We start from the raw sequence: 21,206 nt of genomic DNA, 5'->3' as shown, positions 1-21,206 counted from the left end.
CACTTCTTTAGCAAGGATCTGTTAGTGAAACAGGTATATCAATATTTACTTTCCTAACAAGTAGAGGGATTGATAAAGCTAACTGTGTTTAATCTGCAACACACAGATACCATTAAAATTAATGCAATTTAACACATGCTTCAGTATTATTTATTATAAACTTCATGTCCTTATAGCTTGGGACTACGTTATCAGTTTTGACAGAGTAAGTGATATTAAGCTATGTTATGCTGGTTCTTACAGGCTTTCTGTAATGTTTTAAAATATATTCTTTATCTATAAACACTTCTGGAACTTGCCAGGTGTTCAGAAATCAGTTTTATTAGAATTTGTTTTATTTATAGATGTATTCAACCTAATTTGTTATTTCCAGTTAGATCTCACACTTGGTTCTTTTAATGCACTTCTCTAGCAAACAGCAACTTTGAGGCATAAAGAAGGAAGAAAAGAAAGGGACTGAAAGGATAAAACACAAGTAAATTAATAGTAGTGCTTGAAGTTACTAAATCTCCTATAGTGTGAGGAGAAATGTAACAAAATCAGCATTTGTGTTACGTTCTGAAGGTCTTGTATGTCTGCTGGTTACTTTTAAAAATAATTCATACAGAATTTCAGAGTATTTTTTTTCCAGAACAGAGCTGTCTTCTGTAGGGTCATAAATGATAGGAATGAGCACAGAAACAGGATGGGAACAAGTATCAACTTTTAATAGCAGCATCTGTCTTTCATGAACAAATCCTGGGAGTGGCCTTTTTCATCTGCCTTGGATGCAAAGGCCATTCTTGAAGAAGTACAGCTGCTCTTCCAGAGGAGTCCCTTCTTTGAACAGATGAGTTCAGTGACAAACTTGCATTACGAAGTTGTAATCCTCTCATGTAAGTGTTATGTCAAAACTATTATCAAGATCAATATGCTCAGTGTCAGTAGATATTCCTTATAAAAATACATTTGATTTTCTTTATTAGAGGAAAGCTTCCAAGGGTTATGATAAGCCTAAAAAATAACAAAGTCTGCAACAATGTTCCTGTAATGCAACAGCCTTTCAATTTCTTGATATAATAGATAAATTTATTTGGCTTTATCTAGCTAAAAGCAAAGGAATCAAGATGGTGTAGTCACTGTACTTCATTATTTCCCACCTCATTAACTTTTGGTGCTAGATAGAGCTTTACTAAAATAAATTTCTACATATTGCCTATCAGTAAAAGACAGTTGAGCTAGATATTTTCTAAGAATTCTACTGATGTAATCCTGAAAAAGTTAAATCTGCTTTCTTTCTCAATATTTTTCAGAAAAATGTTTTACTTCAGAAACTTTACCCAAAAATTTTGAGGGACCTATTAAAAGGAATTTTAGGATTTTTATAGGAAAAAAAATAAGAATTTGCTTTTCAGGTTACTTGGGAAGATTTAATATCAGTTTTTGCACAGGCAGGATTATATATTCTCTAACTAGCTCTAATGTTAATGTTCATGCAGATTACTTTTAGGAAGTAAGCTTCCTACGCGCCACTAATGACTTTTCAGATCCATTAGTCTGTTATAATATTGATTTCAAGCATTACCGATTAATGCTGTAAGTAGATTTATTTCTGCTCTTAAAATATAAAGAATTGGCACCTCTTGTTACTGTTATTAGATGAATGGTATGTAACTGCTTGATTTATTTGGTTCCTTGCTAGGCTCCTTCCCTTCCTCTGCTCGTCTGTCCCATTCCACTGTCCTGTTTTCCCCTTAACCACTGTTTCTGTAATACTCAGCTAAATGTTAGGCCCTTTCCAGCTACTTTCTATGAAAGAGGAACTTGCACTAAACTTTAGAAAACTCAAGGTAGGGCAAAAATGAAAAACTCAAGCATGCACAGCATTACTTTTTTCTACGGTAATGGTGGTGTTTCATATTCGTTGTTCCTTCTAGAGCCTGATTCTGCCACTGGCCACAAGCTGCTCTGGCCCTGGCTGCTACTGCTGTCAAGGGACTGCAACCTGCTGCTGATGCTGGAGCTGCTGCCTCCTCATTCACTGCAACAGCTATTTGCTCCTCGTGCCACCTCTTCAAGGGACCGAGCTGTCCGCAGTGCCCAGGTACGTAATGGCTCACTACTAGATTTCTTGTGTTCCATTCAGGGCCTTACGGTAGGGTGCTATCCAGGCTGTGACCAAGCTGCACGCAACCAGATCTAGCTCCTCAATCCCTTGAATCCAAAGGTTATAAAGCTCCTTTTAACTAGTAATTTATACAATGTGCATGTTCCTCTAGCTATCATCTCCTGTTCGGCATTTTGCAATTACTGTATGTATTGAACAAATATACCTCAGTCATTAGCACCTCCATATTCAGTACAGATCAAATATATATTTTTTTGCATGCTGTTCTACAGGTGTCTTATAGGTTATGTCTTTGGTTAGACCACAGACACTTTGTTGACTAACCTATTTAATTTATCACCTATGTTTTTAAGTCCCCCATTATTTTTGTTCTACAGTTCTAATTAGATGTCATATTCAGGCCATCAGCACTGATGACCTATACCATTTTTCAAGGCCAGACTTCTTGAAGTACTAAATAGTATTTTTGAGAAACCTTACTCAATACTAGGTTATCTATTAAACTTCTCTAAGATTTAGCTACTTAAGTTAATGTCCTGGTTCCAGTTAGGACAGAGTTAATTTTTCCTCATAGTAGCTGGTAGGGTGCTATGTTTTGGATTAGGAAGAGAAGAGCGCTGATAACAAGCTGATGTTTTAATTGTTGCAGAGCAGTGTTTACACCAGGCCAAGGACTTTTCGGCTTCTCGCTCTGTCCTGCCAGCGAGCAGGCTGGGGGTGCAGCAGGAGCTGGGAGGGGACAGACCCAGGACAGCTGACCCAAACTGGCCAAAGGGGTATTCCATACCATCTGGCGTCATGCTAAACAATATATAGGGGTGGCTGGCCGGGGTGGGGGGCCGGCTGCTCGGGGATAGGCTGGGCATCGGTCAGCAGGTGGTGAGCAATTGCATTGTGCATCACTTGTTTTCTTACACATTATTATTAGTAATACTATTATCATTATCACTATTATTATTATTATTGTTATTATTATATTCGTGTTTTAATAAACTGTCTTTATCTCAACTCACAGGCTTCACTTTCCCGTTTCTCTCCCCCATCCCAGAGAGGGAGGGGGGAGGGTGAGCGAACGGCTGTGTGGTGTTTAGCTGCCAGCTGGGTTAAACCACAACAGTTAATTGTTAAATATGTGTGCCACCTCCATCGGTGTGGGACAGGATAATATGAAAGTCACATGCCTATGTAAACCAAGGCCTGTGCATGTTCTAAATGATAGAGTGCAGGTGACTGTGCAAGAGGAGTTATAAAACAACAGTCTAAAATGTACCTGGTTCCACATGTCTGCGTTATGCCTTTCTGCATTAGATCTTGTCACCTCTTTAGCCATTATTTTTCTACAAGGAGACCTAGAGTTAAGCAGTCACTTTGAAGTGCAGCAGAAAGTTCTTTGGGTGGGTACAGGTTGTTGGAAGGCGTATCTTGATAATATCTGTGAAGGAAAAAGTTTTAATTTCAATCAACTCAGTAGTATTTATTTACTGGAAAATAAATCAGTGTGAAGTTGTACCTTGAATTTAAGCAAGTAAACCTCCTGCTAATTCAGTGTTAACCTCCTGCCTCATACAATGCTAACTCATTGCAGTAAACAGTAAATTTCTTCTGAAATTCAGTAAAGGGAAAATGAAAAATTCATATTACAGCTGGCAACATTCTTTATCATGATTTGTTGTAAAAGGGCAGGTATGTCAGCTTTCCTGTACTTTTTGTGCTAACAGTTGATGTTTAGGAAAAGCTGCCAACTGTTCAAGCCTCTGGCAAAACATGATAAACATCTGTTGTAAACAAAAATGTTTGGTAGAATTCTAGATATTGCAGACTAGCCTGAAGAAAGGTTTCTTCCTTAAACTTTCTGTGCAGAAAAGTTTCTAAGCAGTTGGACTGTTGTCCACTGAATACCTATGACTGTTTCTTTTTCTAAAGAAAGGAAAAACAAAGAGAGGGGTTGTTTTTATGTCTTGCTCAGTCAAGACAAGGGCATCAGATGCTGAAGAGAAATAGTTCAGAGAAGGGTGAAAGACCTGGCAAGTCAATCACTGTGGTCTTTAAGAGCCAGGGCTGTGTGAAGCTAGTTCAGGGAAGCCCAAGCTGCCAGATCGACATACTCCTTTACCTGCAGGAACCCTGGTGCTGCAGAAGGACCACTGGCCTGAAACTCAGGTTCAATTTAACAATGAACACTGTTTAAGTGCTTGTCTGCACAGCACTGTCAGAGTAATTACAGTGTGGAAGTGGATACTCCTGCTTTTTATTGTCTTTAAATACTCTTAAATTGATATTGTGCTATAATTGTCTTGTATTCAGCTGGAGAGGGGCACCTGTGCTACCAAGAACATCTGCACATTGTGTCAACTAGAAAAACATGTCAAAGCAGGCATGGCTATTTTGATGAAGGATATGGGCCCTGACACATTTTATGAGTGTTTCCTTAGCATCTTAGAAGCTTCCTTTGGCAGACAACCATGTTCTTGTATCAGAACAGCACTAAATCTACTTTTTCTAACATGAAACAAATACATTTCTAGTAGAACGTCTTAGCAATAAAAACCATAAAAAATTTTTATATATACAGGAGGAGAGAGGTTGCTGTAGACTACTGGACAGCAATAAAGGAGCTATCTAACTCAACATATTAGATTTTCTTATTATGAAGTGTTTATTTTATCTAGAAAAATCTTCTGTTAGACAAAATTGAGTTTAAAATGTATACTAACATAGTTAATTATATTAACAGATATTAAACGACAGTAGGTGCTTCCATTGTGACTTCTCAAGTGACAGAACAGGAAAACAACTGGAAAATGGTTGAACAAAGAAACTAACTTCTCTGACTTGTCCATTAGCATACTTTATTTCAAGAAAGGAGCTATTAGTATACGGTAATGTGCTGGGAAAAATACACTTGGGTTACCATTTGTTCATGTCTACAAATTGAGAAAGTTATAACTAAATGCTATCAAGTTCTGAATTACATTATTCTGAAAGTATGAATGGAATTAGCAGCCTGAATAAGTATCCAGTGTTTAACTCTTCATGTCAGCATTCACTCTGTGGTAGGAGAAAAATTTTTCAGATTTTCCCCTCCCTATGTTTTTTTTTTTTTGTGTACCTGAAGCTGAGTTCAGAGCTTGTTAGCATGCAGGACTGTTGTTTTTATATTATCCACATTAGACTTTTTGATCTGTTATGTTCCTCCTGCTGTTCTGGCTAGTAGACATCTGGTAAATAAGAATTTAGCTTTCTTCCTACAGTCAGAGAAAGAAACTGAGACTGGACAGGACCTCTTGTGATCATCTAGTCCACTCCCTTCTCAAGCAAGGTCAGCTACAGCTAGTTCCCAGCAGGCTTCTCAGGATTATAGTGAGTTGGGTTTTGAATATTTCTAAAGATCAAAACTCCCCTACCTCTCTGGACAACCTGTCCCAGTGTTTGACCACCCTCTAGTGTTCTCAGGGAATTTGTGTTTTTGTTTTGTTGTTGTTTATTTTTTGTTTTTATTGGATTTTAAATCACTGAGATGAGTCTGGCTCTCCTTTTCATTCCCTCCTACCAGATATTTAATCACATTGAGATAGAACCCTGCCCTCAAAGCCACTTTTTCTGCAGGCTGAAGAGTCCTATAGCTGTCTCCACTTATAAAATATGTTCCAGTTCCTTAACCAGCCATGTGGCCCTGTGCTGGTCTTGTTCCAGTAAGTCTGCATCTTTCTTGTAATGGGGAACCCAGAACTGGACACTGTCCCAGGGAAGCAGATGATCTTGTTTATCAGATAAAAATCACACCAGGTAAAATCACTGGGAAAATGTGCTTTTACTACTACACTGTTTCTAATACTAATCAATGGCCCCAGTCCATCCAAAATAATACTGTTCTTATTAAAGCTTGCAAGATTTTCATTGTATGGTATTCCAATAATGACTTTCAGTAACAGCTGCACTTAATGATCAAATACCTCCACACAAGTTAAATCTAGATCTTCACAAGCATTGGGTCAGTATAGTTTTATAATAATGTGACTCTCAGACATGTTCAGGCAAAATCCGGTGGGGAAATAGCACCCGTTGGTCAGACATATGGTAAATAAAGGTGTCTGTTCCTTTCACTTCCTGTGGCAACTAGAAATACGAGTTACAGGCTTTTGTTGGTACCCATTGCTGCCCAGTCTGTAGCATGTCATAACGTCTACGCCATGTTTTTCAAACATTTATGGTTAAGGGGTGGGGAACCAAACCTCTCTTGAAAGAGCTTTTTCATACCACAGTCATCACTCCGTTTTTATAATGTAGATTGGTAACAGGAGTACTGATATTTGAAGTCCTTTCAACAGTACAGAGACAAAATGATCAAGGGAAACTGCTGAGTTTCATCTTGGCTCATACATCATAAAAATTGCTAGCTACATGTGACTGAAAACTGCTGCTCCTACAGAAATGACAGAACTTAAATAATCCAGCTCAGTTGCTGGATTCCACATACAATTTGTAAGATTCAGCCGAAACAAAATACGTATTTGTAAAACCCAAAACTGAAGAGAGCAAAATGTACTATCAGTGGGATATGGAGTATCTGATATTCCATAGTAAAGCTGAAATGTTTCTTTCCAAATTTTTTGCCCAAACCTCTTAGTTTGATGAAAGTGCATCAAGTGATCTCACAAGTATATAGGAGAAATTCAGCAACCAGTGCACCAGAAGGCACTAGCACAGGTGATCATTAAAGGACTAAATACCCAACAACCTATGGGGCAGTATGTAAAACCCCTGTTCCTAAATGCTCAGCTAGCCATTCTGGGTGCTTCAGTTGCAAGCACTTCTCTGTAATACTAGTCCCAGAGTTCAGATCTTCAAATCCTAAAAATCAGAGCTTCTAGCAAGACTATTTATAATCTACAAAAAAAAAAGTCTCACTAAAACATGAGTGCCATTTTGAGAGGAATGATTCCTCTTCCGGTTATCAGGAAAAAGGAGGTAAAGAGCTTGTGTCTCAGCAGGTTTGTTCTGGCAACCATCTTTGCACTCTTTCCTAGCATGCTGCTTTGAGCCTGATGTTGGAGGTTAGAGCTGGGGACTGACTCAGAATGGTCGTTCCGGTATTCTTATGTTCTTAGATATATTAAACCCTGCTATCTTTCTTTAACGTAATGAAACAGATGATTTGAAGTAAAAATATCCCTTGTGAGATCTCTTGCTCAGAATTTCCAAAATGTTGGAAGATTATAAATTTAAGACCCTAGATAAATGGCCAGGTGTTAGACGGGTATTAAGGAGCAGTTAAGTGCAAGGTAGTAAGCACTCTGTACCTGAGAAATGTGCTCATTTATTAAGACTTCATTTTAGCAGAAAAAAACTAATACTAAGAATTTCTCAAGAACTTGAGAAGCAGCATCTGTCAGGACCCTGACTGCATTAATAGGTCTTAACTGCCCTGGCCGGCCTTGCCTGGGGCCCATCCACCCCTCTGCTTATAGGGCTCCATTTAAGCGTAGTCCTGGCCCTTCGCTGTGTATCTGTTTCTGGCACAACTCTGCTTGTGCCTGGCTCTGGAACTCATTGGTCTGGCCCTGTGTACTCTCACTGCCCCTGACTTGCAGCTTTTTTTTTCCACAGTTTTACTTCAGACCTGCCCTGAGGTCATGGGATTGCCAGATAGCCGAGAGTCTCGGCTGATCCTGGCTGCCATCCCTGGGTTGATCTATGTTACCTGAGGAGTTCATCCACAATGGAAGTGCAAAACAGCTTAATTCTGTAAGGGCAAAATGACCCAGAAACTTTCCACACCTTCTGTGGAATATCTGTTTTGGTGAACTGTGAAGTCAAGGCATAGTGTATCTGTTAGGACTTGTGTGTGAAATGTTTATGCTCAGAAAATAGGTTTGAATTTCTTTGGTATATAACTTCAGAATGGTGCTCTGAGATTATTTTTCTATTCCTTTTACAGAGTAGCCAACGTGATCATTGTTGACTTGCTGTCTGCAAGACACCAGAGCACATCAAAACCATTGCAGCTGTCTGATGACAGTAACTAGTTATGATTGCTGCACAAGGATGTTTCCTTGTGAAATGTAAAATAAACAGTTCTTTCTCACTTGAAAAGAAATGCATGAAAGTAACTCCACCACAAGTCAATGAATTTGAAAACAAAATACCAAATAGATTAAGTATGTTCATAGTCAGGAATGCAATAGCAATCAATAATTTGTACTGATTGCATGGCTAGGGTTTTTTGAACTTTCCATTTTCAGTTGAATGTGTAAGCGAGACGCGACTGTATTTCTCATTACTTCTTCCCCCTGACAATTGGTTACTACAAATAAACAATGATAAAATGTAGCACCTTTGCTTCTTGTGTATGAGGCAGCAACAACGCGTTTATTTAATAAAAAAGTCTTTATCCAAGAAGGGCAGAGTCTTAACTTTCTGACTGAGTAATGTTTTTTGGGGGGAGCAAAGAAGATGACGAGAATTTTGCTCTGAGAAAACTACCCTTCGTTACTAAATGCTGCAAAAAAAAGATTAAAAAACAACAAAATGTTTCTGTAATCAGGAAGAAATGTCTCTCAGTGTTCATTCTTTATTGATGTGTTCTGCAGTCTTAAGTCCCACTACTGAAACTGCAGAGAAAGTGAAAACGTTCGTTTTCTTACCAGGAAAAGATGCTCAATCATTCACTCATAAGTGAGATAAGGCTCATCTAAATGTGATGTCTTTCATCATGGGATCCAGGTTTTCATTAGACAGAGAGATGTCAGTCATTTCCTGCTGTTGACATTCTGAAATATCAGTTGGCACAAGAAGGAAGTGGTATGGTAGTGTGTGAAATAGCTCAACTGCTTTGGGTAATCAGGCCCAGAAACTCACTGTGTATTTAAAGATGCATGGTTTTAGTGTGGCTTGCTGTTTCAAGCAAACTGGTAGCCATCTAGAAAGAGCAGAAAGAATACAGTACAAAGTCTTCCTGATCACACGTGAATTTCATATACACTTTCAGTGAAAAATGTGTAAGTTTAATAAAGATGGCATGTTTGTCTACATTTGTCTGCTGTGCTGTAAAATTACTACCCAACTATGATTTCATGATTTGAAGCATCATCTGCAAGTCATGGACAGGAACGCCGGTTTTGTACAAAGCAGGCATAACTACAAAATTAGAGCGAAGTGAAAAATAAGTTTGGCTTTCTGAGGATAAGTGCTAGTGTTTCCCATCATTTTAGCTCATATAGGTTTGTTTTTTAGATATTTGTTGATTCAAAATAGAAGGTTTTCTGAGAAGGTTTTCTGTATTCCTTTTAAACCTCGTAAACAATCTTCAAAAAAAAAATCTACATACATATCTGTCCTGGTTCCAGTTAGGACAGAGTTAATTTTCCCTCATAGTAGCTGGTAGGGTGCTATGTTTTGGATTAGGATGAGAAGAGCGCTGATAACATGCTGATGTTGTAATTGTTGCAGAGCAGTGTTTACACCAGGCCAAGGACTTTTCAGCTTCTCGCTCTGTCCTGCCAGCGAGCAGGCTGGGGGTGCAGCAGGAGCCGGGAGGGGACAGACCCAGGACAGCTGACCCAAACTGGCCAAAGGGGTATTCCATACCATCTGGCGTCATGCTAAACAATATATAGGGGTGGCTGGCCGGGGTGGGGGGCCGGCTGCTCGGGGATAGGCTGGGCATCGGTCAGCGGGTGGTGAGCAGTTGCATTGTGCATCACTTGTTTTCTTACACATTATTATTGTTAATACTATTATCATTATCACTATTATTATTATTATTGTTATTATTATATTCCTGTCTTAATAAACTGTCTTTATCTCAACTCACCGGCTTCACTTTCCCGTTTCTCTCCCCCATCCCAGAGAGGGAGGGGGGAGGGTGAGCGAACGGCTGTGTGGTGTTTAGCTGCCGGCCGGGTTAAACCACAACAATATCAAAAGAAAACCCTGAGCTTCAGTTGACTTTGTATTGTGGCCATACTGAACTACTAATTCATCAGCAAAAAAATAAGTAAAGTATATATGAGGAAACTTATGATGTTACCAGAGAACAGATGTCCACCATTTCATTGTTTGCATTACTCTCATGCCTAGAAACGTTAGCCAAGTCAGAGCATTATACCAGCACCGAGTGAAAAGTCTCTGCTCCAGAGAACTTATTATCAAAGTATATGGAGAGAAGCGAAGGCATACTGGCAGGTAAGAAAAAGACAATGTAGGTCAGCATGGACAATATAGCCAGCAGGCTCCGTGTGCCTGCAGCCTAGCTAGTGTCAATGTCTTCTGTTGCCACTGCCACCAGCATGAGGAACTGCATGAAGACAAGTAAATCATGCATGTTGGAAGCTGTGTTAAGTGAACGATGGAAATGAGCATCACTGGCTGACAGGGTATGAGAGCTGGAAAGCCAGCACTGTCTGAAAGATGACAGGTAAGCTGGAGACAGACATCCCATCAAGGCCCTTGGACGTGAATCATATATATATGATTTAATAGAAAAGGGGGAGCTAAGATGATGCCCAGCAATAGCAGTCAAAGCGATGATCTGGGAGAGGACAGGATCCAGCTGAAAAGGGCTCAGACTGGGTGGGATGTAGCCACGGTGTTAACTGCTTGCACAGCCACACCAACACACTTGCATCCTGTCTGCATCCTTGTGATAATTGCCTGTTACATTCCATTAATCAAGGTCAGAGAGAAAGGATGTCATAGCAACTGAAACAGAAGTCAGTGAGGATCCAGATAAGGCATTTAGCAGAGTAAGTACTAATACAGTCCTTACTGCAGAGAGCTAGACAAAGAAGCAGCTCTGTTTCTGTACAGGCCTCACATGAACATTTGGGGAATCGAAGTCCACGGTGATGACAGGCTGGATGACAGCCTTAGCAGAGCAGTTTATAAAGAAATATATGGCTTTACACCTCTGTACACAGAGACACTCTGATTACAGAGCTGCAGTAGATTCTCTTCTAGCTTAAGCATTACGTCTGTTTGATTTTGGACTCCGTGTGAGAGGTTTCAAGTTGCAGCAGGGAGAAATGCCTCAGAACATCTCTGTTCTTAACAGTCCTGACAGAATCCTGCCCAAATCCTGCCCACTGCTGTAGTCTGAGCCACCTCCTGCTTCAGCTGCCACTGGCCATTTTGTCTCTGGCAGGGCACTCGTCACTGAAATCTATGACAGATTCAGCTAAAACATCCGCTGGTGTTTTTCACCTGCACTCACTCTTTCAAGCTGTCTTTAGAAACAATTCAAACAGAAGATTTTGAAATTTTGGTGATTTTACTGAGTGGTTTGTTTCTTCCTACTCATCCTGTCCAGATTCCTGTAAGCACTGGGCACAGTGCAAGATAGAACAGCAAAGCAAGGACACCTGCAATAGCTATGAGCTGCTGAGACTTAAGCTGCAGTCAGTGATAAAGCCGCCTGCTTATTAGTGCAATAACATAATTTTCTCCCACGAGTAGATTGACAATCTTGTCTTGTTCTTTTTTTTTTTTTTTTTTTTCTTCTTCTAACAGAATCACCGATGATAATTCTAGAAAGGACAGGATTTCTTGCACAGGGATGTTGTCAGACAAGACAGTACGTGCCAGGAAAAATAGCTGCATAGCCATTAGGGCAGTATATGTATTCTCTGTGGATAGTTTGAAAACAATAGTCCTATTATTTGTGGATAAAGATGATAATTCTTTAATATCAGATGAGACCACATTTTTTTACTTTCTGGTTATCTTGAGCTATTATTTCTCAAACCCCAGGGTTTTCACTTTGATTGCTGTGTGTAGGTACAAATTGCTTCTCATTGTTCCTCTTCACTTAGTCTTTCCATCAGAGAGTTGGCTGTCTCCATTTTTGTCCTGTATCTTACCCATCAAGACACTTGTGCAGCTCCCCCCCGCACATCCTGCCATGATAGGCTCTAGTCACCGACTTCATTGCATTTCAGAAGTAACTGCTGCACATGCAGAAAAGATTAAAAAAAAAAAAAGAACAAGTGCTACCAATTCAACATTTTATAATTTTTAAAATACCATTTTTCCACTGACTACAGTAGGCACTAAACTGCACCAGTACAATTTGCTTTTTATCATGTCACATGTGAGAAGGGCTGAAAGGTGGGAACTCTTATTTGGGAACTGGAATTAGGGAAGCTACCAACTGAAACTATCTGAGACGAGCTTGGCTAACCAGAGTTCCCCGGAGAGGGTAGGCTTTGTGCAGAGGTTGAGCCATAGCAGACAGGGAAGGCTGAACCTGAAAGCTCAGCCCAGGGAGCAAGTTAATGAGCTGTTCTGGGGGCACTGCAGATTGGGCTTGGCTGTGCTGGAGAGTGCTGTGTGTGACTACGTCTTCAGGCTCTTTTACTCTGTGAGAAAAGACCAGAGGGACAGGGGTGGGTTGGCCTTTTCAAGCTACCTGACCTTGAATCCATAACCAGTAAAGTAAACTGGGAATACTACCAGGGAAACTAAGGCAGAGGAGAGGCTGGAGGGTGTCCTGCCATAGCATGGCAGTCTAATGCCATGTCACAGACCTAAATTGGTACCATTGCAGAGAAGACTGACATAATCTTTTTATCTCTGGGGAAGAGGGAAGAGACTTTTTTTGTTTTTTTTTGTAAGTCTTAGAAAAACATTGTGCTTGAATGGACTCTTCTCAACTGTTTCTCCTGTCTGGCCCATCTGTACTCAGTTCACCTCAGATTCTCACTCTGCTGCTGTGGGGCTGAACTGCTCCATGGTCCCTGTTCTTGCTGTTCACCACAGATCTTGGCTACCCTGTAAAATCAGAACTACCTATGAGGTGAATTATTCACTTCTACAGCTGAGCAGAAACTTTATTGATTTGATTTACTGTTTTCTATTTTGTCTATTGAGTTTTGGGGAGTCCCAACAGCATGCTCCCATAAAGGGCCATACAAAACTTTGTACTCAATTTAACAATTTTATTTACGAAGTGTTCTTGCCTCAGCCTCCCTTGCCAAGTTACTTCAGGCATGAACAACTAAATTTAATTTCTGCGATTAATACAGCACAAAAGGAGATGCACACAGAAGACACCCCCCTCCCTGCTTTGTTATTTGGGATGCCAAAATGGCAGCATGTTGTCTGGGAACAGTTAGGAAGGGGGAGAATTTCCACCTGATAAATCTTAGGTGTTAAAAGACAAAAAGAATACAGAGAGTAGAAAATGGATATCTGTGTAAAACGAACAACACATTTTCACCCACCTATTTAAGCAAATAGGTTTGTTGCAGGCACTGGTACAAAAGCAGGCCTCTGAAAATGTTTCTGAGAAGCATGTTTTCAGGTGTTACTGACATTTATTAGTACAGCAGATACCTAGGGCTAACAAATCCTGTAAAGGAGGGATTGTAGAAGGAAGGCTGTGATGAACTCAGACTCTTATAGTGTGGCAGTGCCTTTTGAAAAGCTGATACTGAAAGTGGGTAGGTTCTCAAGTGACAAATGAATAATGCCTTCCTCTATCCCATCACTTACAGGAGGACGTAGCATGTTTGGAGGGCATGCAGAGCATATTTAAACCTCATAGCCAGCTGCTGAGGAGGATGAGGTGGGCCTTTTAATCAAGGATAAAAAATTGTACTTGGTACATTAGAAAGCAGCTGTTTGCTGGTGTTGTTTTGTTTTGTTTTTTTTTTTTTGAAGTTGAGCAAGAAGAAATGAAGACTGAAGTGATGAAAAGACTGAAGAAATCTGACTGATAAAAAGACTGAAGACTGAAGAAATGAAGACATAAAGAAATGAAGACATAAAGAAATGAAGACATAAAGAAATGAAGACATAAAGAAATGAAGACTGTCAGTCCCACAAAGCAAGAAGAATTTGATGCTCCTCTAACAAAAACATCTACATTTTTCACTAGTGAAATGAAATTGAGGTTAGCCTTGTTATCCCCAGAATGTTTTACCAGGGTTATCACTCTCATTCTCCCTATTATAACTTGGGAAAAATGACCTAACTTACTAGAAAGCCTTGTAAACACCCAACTTCATGCTCTCTGCATTCCTAGTTTGTGGTAACTCGAATTCCAGAACTGTATCTGTATTCAAAGAAGAGTAAGAGTTTACTTTGCCCCTTACTGAGTGGTCTGTTCCTGTTTCTTCATCCTGGCTTTGGATGAGGAGAGTTTAAGGAAGCCCAGGTGAATTTGTGTAAATATATCTCAGGGACGTTCATGCCTGGCTGACCATAGCCCTTTTCTTCCAACTCTCCCGGCCCTTCCAAATAGCAACCTGTTTATCTTCTAAGCATCAGGTTCCCCTTTCTTTCAGTCCACTCTGTGTTCCTGCAGACAAGCCAAAACCTAATTCCACACAGAGCTCCCAGCCAAAGAGAAGGAACTGTTCCCTTTCACTGATTGTGAAAGAAATCCTGTGCTCATCTGACTTTAATTAAGCTTTACCCACGGATTATCTTTCCTTTGTTCTGCTAGGCAGTTTTCTCAGTTTCATGGTAGGACCCCAGAGTCCCCAGTCTTTGTGCTGTTTATGTCTGTGTTTTACAAAAAGCTATGAACAAGAGTTAATTATCAGTAGCAAGAGGTGCAGTTGAAAGTCAGGGCTCTAAAACTGGGAAGGATGTTCTCACCATACCTCAACATGACAGAATTCAGAGAGAGGAATTCTGGCAGGTTTTATTTTCTCCAGAACTGACTCTGAATGGCAATTCAGATCTGGGCCGTAAGCCAAATGGACTTCTGCTGTGTTTCACACACAAGACTGTGGAGGAAGTGTTTGAAAAATTTAAGATGGGCAGAGAGGCTTTAGAAAGTACCAGGGGTCATTAACTGATACATTTTCTCCATTACGCTTTGCAGGGATACAACAGATTTAAGTTTTTGGTCAAGAGTAAACAGGAAAGACAGAGGGCAAAGTTCCCTCCAGATCCGTAAGTCTGTAAGTCTGATGACTGAAGTGAAATAGCCTTACCTATAAAGAAAAACAATTATTGCTCAGTAAATTATTTTGAATTGTTCTCTCTGGCTTAATACTGCATATAAACAGATGAAAATCCAAAAGAAAACATTTTGTGAATTATTTAGTATGTAACTTTGCCTTACTTCCCAAACACTATGTACAGAGAATGAGATTTCTCATGCTTCACACCTTGTGCAGCTCTAGGACATGATTCCTCTTCTTCAAAGGAAGCTGAGGCATCACATACGAAATAGGTCACCTGAATTGCTTCTACCAATTAGCTACAACACAGGATCAGAAAGCTGTAACCATATGAGGACATTTCCACTGAACAAAAATCTTAGTGTTAGGGAATAATTTTCAAAAACGATTTCACCCAGCTTGCTACTGCTTAGCATTCTCAAAAGCAGTCCCCGGAGGCTAAGGAAGGACACCAAATCAATAGCCCACTTTGGACTAGCATCCACTTCTTTCTGGTGGAAACTTCCTTTCCTTTGTACTGCATATTTTGTCATAATACATTCTCAGCAGCTAATGAACTAATCAAATTGATTTGCCTGGAAGGACATGTACAACACAGCTAAATCTAATGAAGCAAGAAGACAGTTTCTATAATGTCTGATTTACTTTTAAAAGCACCAGATTTACTTTATGACTTGATTACTCTGCCAAACATATTATGGGCTCCTCTAGGATGCCATCCAAAGAGATGGATGTTTCCAGGCTAACTGCGAATGAAACATTTTCAGTGCATTGATTTGTCATGAAGAGGGAATAGGAAGGAAGAAAAATGTAATCTGTGACCCAGTGAAAAGGAAAATGTAATGTACAAGCTGTATGTAAACAGACTGAATGTTGGCATTGCCCAAAACTGCGATATAAAGGAGAAAACTAAGAGGATTTGAGCAAAAAAAAAAAACAACAAAAAAAACCCAACAGAGTCAAACATCTATGATCTAGTATTTATGCCTGTCCCTGAAGATTTTATGTATTGAACATTGTTATATTAATTTGGTAAGAGCAGGATGTAACTGTATACAACTTCTTTGAATATGAAGTTCACACAAATGGGAGATCTCACATTCCTTCCTTTCTCTCCACTTCAATCATTAAATGTATTTTCTGCTGTACTCCCTTCATATGCCTTAGTGGAAGACAGTACAAGTTCTTGCCAATTTCATACTGTGACTTTCTGTCATCTCCTACCTTTATAGTAGTAAAATGCAAGATTATATTCCAAAATGGTCCTGTCCATCAAGATGTCAAACATAATTTGCAGCCTTATACCTACAGTATGCTATATGCTTGCTGTAGCAGCCAAACCACATATTTAAGAAAACACAGTGATGGATTCTGAGTTCATGACAACTTCTTTTGAAGTTCATACCATTAACACCACATCCAACTCTGATGTTTATGTGTATGATGCTAGATGTGGATAAGAGGGGAAGAGCATACCATAGACAATGACTATAGAATGAATCTCAGTCAACAAAGGTAAAAATTGTCAGGCGATTAGCCATCTCTGAGTGCAACTCTGCCTCAAGCCACAGCTAGTTTAAACCAAGTTTGGGTGTGCCTACCTAACTCTGCAGGGCAGGGATTATTCGATGAAATCTCTCTGCCTCTCACAACCGGTCTGCTAATAATTATTTTTAAAGTCTCACAGTTTGACAGCCTGTAGAATGTAAGAAGTCTCTCATCTGGTTATTGCTCAGTGGCCTGGTGATAAAAGATAAATGCTACCTTACTTAAATGACTGGCAATGAAAGGGAATCTGCAGCACTATAGGCGAGTGTTTTTGATATGGAGGCACAGGTCACATACATCCATGGTACTGACACGCCTCCCGTTCATACAAAGAAATGCAAACCCTTTTCCCTCAATTTAAGGTCAGGTAGTGCAGGTGTGAATTTAAGGAAGGGTACATGAGAAGTAGAGTCTGTGCAGAGTGGAGTGAACACAGTTCCCCTGCTACAATCACAAACTTCTCACAAAGCTTTTCCAGAAACAGTTCACACCATCTGTTTCCATTACCAACTGCAATGAAGCTCGTACCTTGCAGTAGGGTCATTCTGATGTTGGCTGGAAGGCCTGAACCCTGTCATACTCATACTCAGGCTGCAGTATGTGCTAGAACAGCTTTTCCACACTCTGTACCAAATACCTTATTGCAATTAAACTGCACTTTACCATTATAATGGGCCTTCAGCTGGCCCCTACAGTGCAACCAATGTAAAGGCAGATTTGTGTGAATGAGAATCTGCTCATGTATGACCCAACTAAACAAGACCAAAAAAGAAAGCAGACAACTCTTGAAACAAATGGTTTTTTGCTGTTCTCTGCCTAAGGCATTTGCGTGTGTGTTTGGTGTTTTTTTAAACTGAAGAGCAGAAAAGGATGATGTCAGTGGGTTTTATCCCTGTTTTCTCCTGTTTATTTTTAGAAGTGGACCAACAAATAACCATGACCTAAATTCTACAAGACAGAAGTGCACACAAGCACTTTGTTAAATATCAGAATCTATTTGAGTTCAGACAATTTCAGCAGAACTGTACACATACATTTTCTTTAATCATTGAGTACAAAAAACTAATTCACCAATACACTGACAATGAGCAGTAAAGTCTAATATTTTAGAGAGTTAGCAAAGTCAACCCTTAACCATCTTTCTCTTCATACAGTGATACTGTGGACATAGCATTGCAATTCAGACATAACTTTGTTAAAGACAAAAACAAAACAAAACAATAGTTTTAAGTGAGCATCACTTTTATACTGTCATTAAAGTGAAGCCGGAATCTGGATGTAACAAGCACCAAACTGGGCATGTGCAGACCCTGCAGCTCCTGTATTTAAATGGAATCTGCTGCTGCTGCCCTTTGCTAAGCTGAAGATGGAGCAAAGCAATCTGAAGCTTTAGTGAGAAACTCTGCACTAGCTCTCACAGTATTCCAGACGGAGAATTTGACAATCTGCTTTACACACACACACACACACACAAAAAAAAAAGATAAATTGGCTGACTTAAAGTCAGGGGAGAGCTTTGCTTTCTTTGCTACTGCTTAGATTTTGTTCACATGAATAGTCAGCCCATTCAAAGGGGGATCTCTTGTCCCTCTGAGGACCCCAACGGCACCAAAACTGTGGAGTCCCTTGACGCATGGAATGACTCGGAAGCGATTGCCTACACACTGATGGACCTGCCTCTTAGAGCCCCAACAGTAAGTGCTTTCTGTCACTAAAAGCTGTAGCAGGTAGTTCTGCTGGCGAAGCTGGCATTTATAGAACTGTAAATGGACATTTAAGGTACATGTGCATATTTAATGTTGTAATGCAATAGTGAACAACATAATGGAAACTTAAAAACCTTTTTATTTCTGTTTTTATCTACTGCAGAAAGGACTGTAGAAACACTGGTTTTTGGCAGTTTTACATGGGCAGAAGACAGGGAGGCAAAGTACACTGAATATGTTGCAAACTATAAAAAGAGCATGTTTTTGTAAGTTAAACAGTTGTTCAGCAGTTCAAACACAATGCTCGCTTGTGGTATTATTCAAAATGGAAATCCCCATCATTTCTGTAATAGTCTGTAAATGTAAGAAAGCGCTTATGTAAATGTTGAGGAGTTGTTACTTGCAGTTACTCAAGAAAGCTTTTCAGAAAGGTTTTCCAGGTAAGTTCTACCAAAGCTCTTTCTCAGTTGTTAAATGCTAACAGAAAAAATCCTTTAAAGTGTGATGGTGCAATCTGTGGTAATGACACTTCAGGATGGAGTCTCTTTGGGCTTTCTAAAAATATTCTTCATTACACCCCACAAACCAAACCGAAAGGGTTCAGAAATCTCTTCTTGGCTATGTATCTCTATATACTATTAGACCTGCAAAGTTTTATTTGGCTGCTGTTCATACAAAAGACTGCTAAAAAGAAAATAATAAAAAAAGACCCACGCTGGTTTTTGGAGTTTTTGAAATCTGAAATTCAACTTAAAACATTGATGTGGTCACCCCAGGTATTTTGAAATGAGCCACATAACCCAGTGACTACTTAAAAAAAAATGTGAAAGTTTCAAACACTCCTGAAGATTTTATGCATAAAGCATGTTGGACCAGGTGTTACATTTTGATCCTAATTTATAATGAAGCAGCAGTAAATATTTTATTATTTACAGAGTAATAATGCAGCCTCTTTGTTTATTTTTTTAATAAAACCTGGAAATGCACAGTGTATTACATGAAAATAAACAGAGAAGTATCCTGAGGCAAGGCACTTATGAACTAAATTAGATGGATAACATAACGAAAGAGGATAGCAGAACATAGCAGGGAGGGAGATGTGGGACTGGACAGCACATGGCAAAATGGAAAAGGATTCTGGGGACAGAGTGATTCACACTGGAAAGTTCAAAATTATTTTTGTCCTTATTCTGCTGAAAGAGGAAATTATCTGTCCATTTCTTCTCCCTACGTCAAGTATTTTCAAACTTTTACATTTTAATTTGATATCAAGATTGCTTTCAGTCCTGAAACTCTCCTAAACTAATGTGTGCTGCTTGTGGCTGAGATTAAATCCGGAAGACAGGATACAAAATCTGCCATCCAAATTGCTCAACGGGACAAACATCATCCATGGAAAGCCCTGCTGCCTACTGGAATGAGGGCTTAGCAGTTGGCGTCACCCTGCTGAAACCATAATTGAGGTGGAATTGATTACACTCCTCTTTGTGCTGCCTGTCATCACAGAAAAAGTGCCAATAGAGGCAAGCTCAGAAATCAGAGTAAGGAACTGTGAAGACAAATAAGTACTGTCAGTTGTTGGAAGACTCTGGTAGGTAGGCAGAACTAAAACTGCACCTAGAAACTCTAGGAAATGACAGTAGTTCAGTTCTGATAATTTTTCCAAGCTATATGATTTGTTATAATGTAAAAGGCTTAACGCTACTATTGATATTATAAGCCACACTTACAAATAAGCAACTTCATTACCAATGTTTGTAGGAAAATTAAGATCAAAGAGACCCAATACATTGCCAAAGTCAAAGTCGGACTGCCAAACTTGCCATGTTTAGGAACTGGGCTCTATTCCATTAAAACAGTCATTCTGCAAAACCAGTGACTACAGTTTGAAAGCTAGATGAATGCCTCAGAACAACAACATACTAGTCCCCATTTCCCTTTCCTTGTCTTGTTAGGTATAATCCATCTGGTGTTCAGGCAGGACTAGCTGAAAAATGTCCCTGTCTTAGTCTTTTCTGTTCCCAACTTCTGAAACAATGTCAGAGAAATAAATCAATTAATCAATCAATCAGAACCAAATATGTTCAAATTCTATCCTATGTGGATTTCTTGTTTTCCTACAAACTAAACCTTACTTTACACTCTTGCAATAGGAAGAATATGAGGAATGGGCTACATCAAATGTGATTTATATTCAGTACAAATATTTACATCTGTGGCCTTGCTTCTACCATCATCACTCCTAGCTTTAGTCGGATTCCAGTAATCAATGTCTCTCAGAAGAGCAATTAAACAACGTGTTTTTTTTTCTTACTCTGAACATTTTTTTTACCAGTAGTAGTTACACCGTATTCTTTGCATAATGTCCTTTTTTCACTTAGACAAAAATATTTTTCTCATGCCATGGAAGTGAGGGGTCACTAGGACTCTCAACCATGTTATGTCTTCTACTAGAACTTACTCAGAGGTGAGCTGGTATTGCTGTTTGCTTTCTTAACAATTTTAAAATAGCTACTTAGAAAACCTCCTTTTTAGAAAAATGTGTATAATGAACACATTCCCAAGATAGAATAGATGAAGGCATCAAATATTCCTGGTCTAGATTTTATTTTAACCTAGGCAAAACACTAAGGAGTCTGGGGCTTTGTCCTTAACTGCAGAATTCCTTTATCCTTACAACATTCTTCAGACAAGCCTCTTGCAGGGTCTTAGCAAATTACACATCAAAATACGAGTTCTGTTGCACACTGATGCTCTCTGCAACTGGTTGATGTTTACCCCTTCTCTGCTTGCACCAGGCCTTAGCAGAAGGGCCTGTGCGCTGCTCTTTTCCCAAAGAAGTAGGGTATCTCCTCTTGTTGGCCTTCCAGGAAGGATTCTGCAACCAGCTTTGGCAGCAGGCAGTAAATATAAAGAGGTTCCACGTCGTGCTGC

The 21,206-nt window shown here is 39.5% G+C and overlaps 1 protein-coding gene and 2 long non-coding RNA genes across 11 annotated transcripts in view; 2 read left to right on the top strand and 1 right to left on the bottom strand.

Moving 5' to 3' along the window:
- The window catches only part of LOC308197461, a 70,527-nt gene extending 61,161 nt beyond the window's left edge, over positions 1-9,366 (top strand). Inside the window, exons 1-3 of one of the 3 annotated variants that reach the window (XR_013952947.1) lie at positions 2,954-2,986; positions 7,715-7,852; positions 8,046-9,366. This is a non-coding gene — a long non-coding RNA (uncharacterized lncRNA). Of the gene's footprint in view, positions 1-2,953; positions 2,987-5,714; positions 5,800-7,714; positions 7,853-8,045 lie in introns of those variants that run through there. The other 2 variants (XR_013952948.1, XR_013952946.1) reach the window with 2 other exon arrangements.
- The window catches only part of LOC308197455, a 66,582-nt gene that overhangs the window by 10,550 nt on the left and 34,826 nt on the right, over positions 1-21,206 (bottom strand). Inside the window, exons 3-4 of one of the 3 annotated variants that reach the window (XR_013952940.1) lie at positions 3,378-3,539; positions 688-993 (exon numbers count right to left, since the gene is read on the bottom strand). This is a non-coding gene — a long non-coding RNA (uncharacterized lncRNA). Of the gene's footprint in view, positions 1-687; positions 994-3,377; positions 3,540-21,206 lie in introns of those variants that run through there. The other 2 variants (XR_013952941.1, XR_013952939.1) reach the window with 2 other exon arrangements.
- OPN4 (opsin 4) overlaps positions 9,759-21,206 on the top strand; it is a 46,111-nt gene continuing 34,663 nt past the window's right edge. For 4 of the 5 annotated variants that reach the window (XM_080597935.1, XM_080597937.1, XM_080597936.1 and 1 more), the window contains exon 1: positions 17,449-18,260. In XM_080597935.1, the coding sequence (XP_080454061.1) occupies positions 18,117-18,260 (144 nt within the window). In that variant the 5' untranslated portion in view covers positions 17,449-18,116. Of the gene's footprint in view, positions 9,787-17,448; positions 18,261-21,206 lie in introns of those variants that run through there. The other variant, XM_080597938.1, reaches the window with a different exon arrangement.

The sequence above is a fragment of the Anser brachyrhynchus genome (assembly GCF_964034855.1).
Source record: "Anser brachyrhynchus genome assembly, chromosome: 6".
Taxonomy (NCBI): Eukaryota; Metazoa; Chordata; class Aves; order Anseriformes; family Anatidae; genus Anser; species Anser brachyrhynchus.
Note: the sequence above shows the minus strand (reverse complement) of the source record. Positions and strands in the feature narration are given on the sequence as shown.